Below are 2,999 nucleotides of genomic sequence, written 5' to 3' on the forward strand. Positions count from 1 at the left end.
ATAAGTTTTTATATTGAAAGGTCAATTGATATATTCATTATCCTCATGAAAGTGTTAGCAACATTGGTTAATTTAAAAGATATCAATAAACATTCATATAATTGTTTTTTATAATAAAAATTAATTTTCAGTCATCGCCTTCCCTCATTCTAACTTGGTGATACATATTTCACAATTCATTCTAAAATAATATCACAATACCATTCCTCATTTTTAATCTCCAATCTAATTGAGATATAAGAAGTTTGTATTTGATGATAATTTTATTGATGACAATATTGCCTATACACATCCTCCAACTATCAACTTTTTTAGGTGTTTGTAAAATAGATACAATCCAAAGACTCAAGTTTTCTTTGACGAGTTATTTTTAAGGTCATCCATCAACTTGTCTTCTAAATTTATCATGTTATGTTAGATTTGTTCTATAGTGTAAAGAATTAGGCATGAATAATCTATGAACTAAATCATTAACATGTCGTAAGTTCTTTAATTATATTATTTTATTAGGAAATTTATCAAGACAGATTTCTTCAACATCACCTAATTCTTAATTTATATAATCAAATAAAGTTTCAGATTTAGTTATGCTATTATTCAATAGTCTAAATTATATTGATTTTTTCTATATATTTTTTTTTAAATTTATCTTTATTTAGAATTATTTTTTTTTTGTTTATTACTGAGAGCATTAAATTTTAAATAGATTTTGATTCACCACAGGCTTCGTAAGCCTCAAATCCACCCTTATTCTATGAATCTAAGTATTTGACCACCTAGAATGAGTAACATTTAAACTATATAACCAAGATTTACTAACAATAACATGAGCATAGTATACGGGTATCACATAACTCTATACTCTATAAATATAGGTATATGATGATTTTCATTTATGTCTTGACTTATAGTTTATGATTCATGTGCCACTTGGGGTGGTGGTGTGCCATGACTATCAACATAGTAATGAATGCAAAACATGATGGAATGAGATGTATATAAGTGTGTTACATAAGGTTTATAGATTCAAGTTTGCCTGAGAACATTTATTGTTATATTTGATGCATGATTTTACATAGTTATTATGCATTGTATTGTATGTTAAGTATTCTTAAAGCCATAATTAAGACTAATATTCATATAAATCTTCAAGGAATGAGAGTGATGTGTTGTATGGAAGTCTTTTTTTATATCATGAATAAGAAATCATCTACATGAATAAGTAAGATGTAAGGTTGATTGTTTGCTCACAAGGTCCAAATAGTTATGTGATGTGAGAAATACATGTATGCTTTGTACAAAGGTGCTTATACTGTTATAAGTTCGTCCATTCATTTGATCTATAATTCTACATGCAAAGAGTATTAAATGCCCTTAAATATCTTTTTAAGATTATTAATACTATCTTATAGTCAACAAAATCTTCAAGTAAAGTTATTTGATCATTAATATTGAAAGTGAGAAATTTTAATTATCATTAATTAGTCTACATAACATGACAATATCTAAACAAAGTACCATCAAACCAAATCTATTACTTTTCATAGATATTTTAAAACCATTCAAATGAAAAAGAATGAAGCCAACCTGTTAAATATTTCTTTAGATTGAATTTGGCTTAATGGTTTACATTTTATTAGTAACTCTAACATGATTTTATGTCGGGCCTCTTATGAGCATACATGGGATGGGTTAACTCCTGGAAAATTATACTAACAAAACAAAATTATGAAACTGGTATGCCAAAGCTAACCATATCTCAATGATTAAGTGTTTCATTTATAACAAATGATATCAGAATATTATATTAGCCAAAAAAATGGGAAGTATGTATAAGAATATTGCAGAGGATGTTAGTCATTGAAGAGGCAAGATTATGCTTTAAGTAATATGGAACTCTTAAATATCCAGACAACATTCATTGCAATCATTGAATTTTCATTTAGAAATATAAGTTAGCATATTCATATTGGAGCAACTCTACTACTCTAGGATCAGTAACCTTTCGAAATCTTATAACAATAAGACAAAACTGTATGATCATTATCTTGAAGCTGTAACACCTCATTGATCAATAGTTAGCACCATTACATAAATCATTGTAATTTTTAAAACACTGCTATTTTCATATCAAAACTACTTATCTAACATTGGCTGAATAGCTCCCAAGTCTATCACATTGCACATAAGATTTTTTTTCTTTTTTCTCTTGTAAATTTATTGTAACTGAATACCTACTGCAATTATTTTCAAATATAATTTTCAGGTTAATGACCTGATCGATAGCTTAAGAAAAGAATGGCCAACCCTAGCTTGCCCCAGCAGCGATGGAACCCATTTCTGGGAACATGAATGGGAGAAGCATGGCACCTGCTCCGAGTCTGCCCTCAACCAACACGCCTACTTCCAAGCAGCACTCGATCTCAAGAAGAAAATCGACCTCCTCCAAATTCTTAATGATGCAGGTCAACTATCTAAGATCACAATGTCATGATTATTTTTTAATCAAACTTTATTTAACAATGAATTATAAAATGTTTACAGGGATAAAGCCTGACGGTGGATATTACAGTGTGAGCAGCATCAAGGATGCAATAAAGCAAGCTACAGGTTTCACTCCATGGATAGAGTGCAATGCGGATGAAGGAAGGAACAGGCAACTGTATCAAGTTTACATGTGTGTGGATACGTCTGCTACTAATCTGATTGAGTGCCCAGTCTTTCCAAGGGGGAAGTGCACGGCTCAAATTGAGTTCCCTCCCTTCTAGACATATTTGCTCTTAAAAGTCCATTCAGTATCTTGAATTTAGTTTTTTTTTATTTATATTTTTGCAAGATTCTCTAAAAAATGATGAAGTTTATTTTCACTCAAGACGGGCGAAAACATAAAAATTATTACATGTTTTTATTTGACTGTTCTGTTTAGTCTGTCCTCATTTGTAAACTTTGTTCTGCTTGTTAAGTGTGTAAGTTGTTGTAATTTGATTGTACTGAAATAA

General features: G+C 29.6%; 1 protein-coding gene across 1 annotated transcript; it reads left to right on the forward strand.

Annotated features, from left to right (window-relative positions):
* Positions 1-2,266: 2,266 nt before the first annotated feature.
* On the forward strand, positions 2,267-2,900 carry LOC110035479 (ribonuclease 1-like; the record flags this gene model as incomplete). Its single annotated transcript, XM_020739709.1, is given in 2 exon segments — positions 2,267-2,465; positions 2,545-2,900. Coding segments are annotated over 2 exon segments (423 nt in total), but the record flags the coding sequence as incomplete, so codon positions are not given.
* Between the last annotated feature and the right edge of the window lie 99 nt (positions 2,901-2,999).

Source organism: Phalaenopsis equestris, unplaced genomic scaffold, assembly GCF_001263595.1.
Source record: "Phalaenopsis equestris unplaced genomic scaffold, ASM126359v1 Scaffold197838, whole genome shotgun sequence".
In the NCBI taxonomy this organism is placed as follows: Eukaryota; Viridiplantae; Streptophyta; class Magnoliopsida; order Asparagales; family Orchidaceae; genus Phalaenopsis; species Phalaenopsis equestris.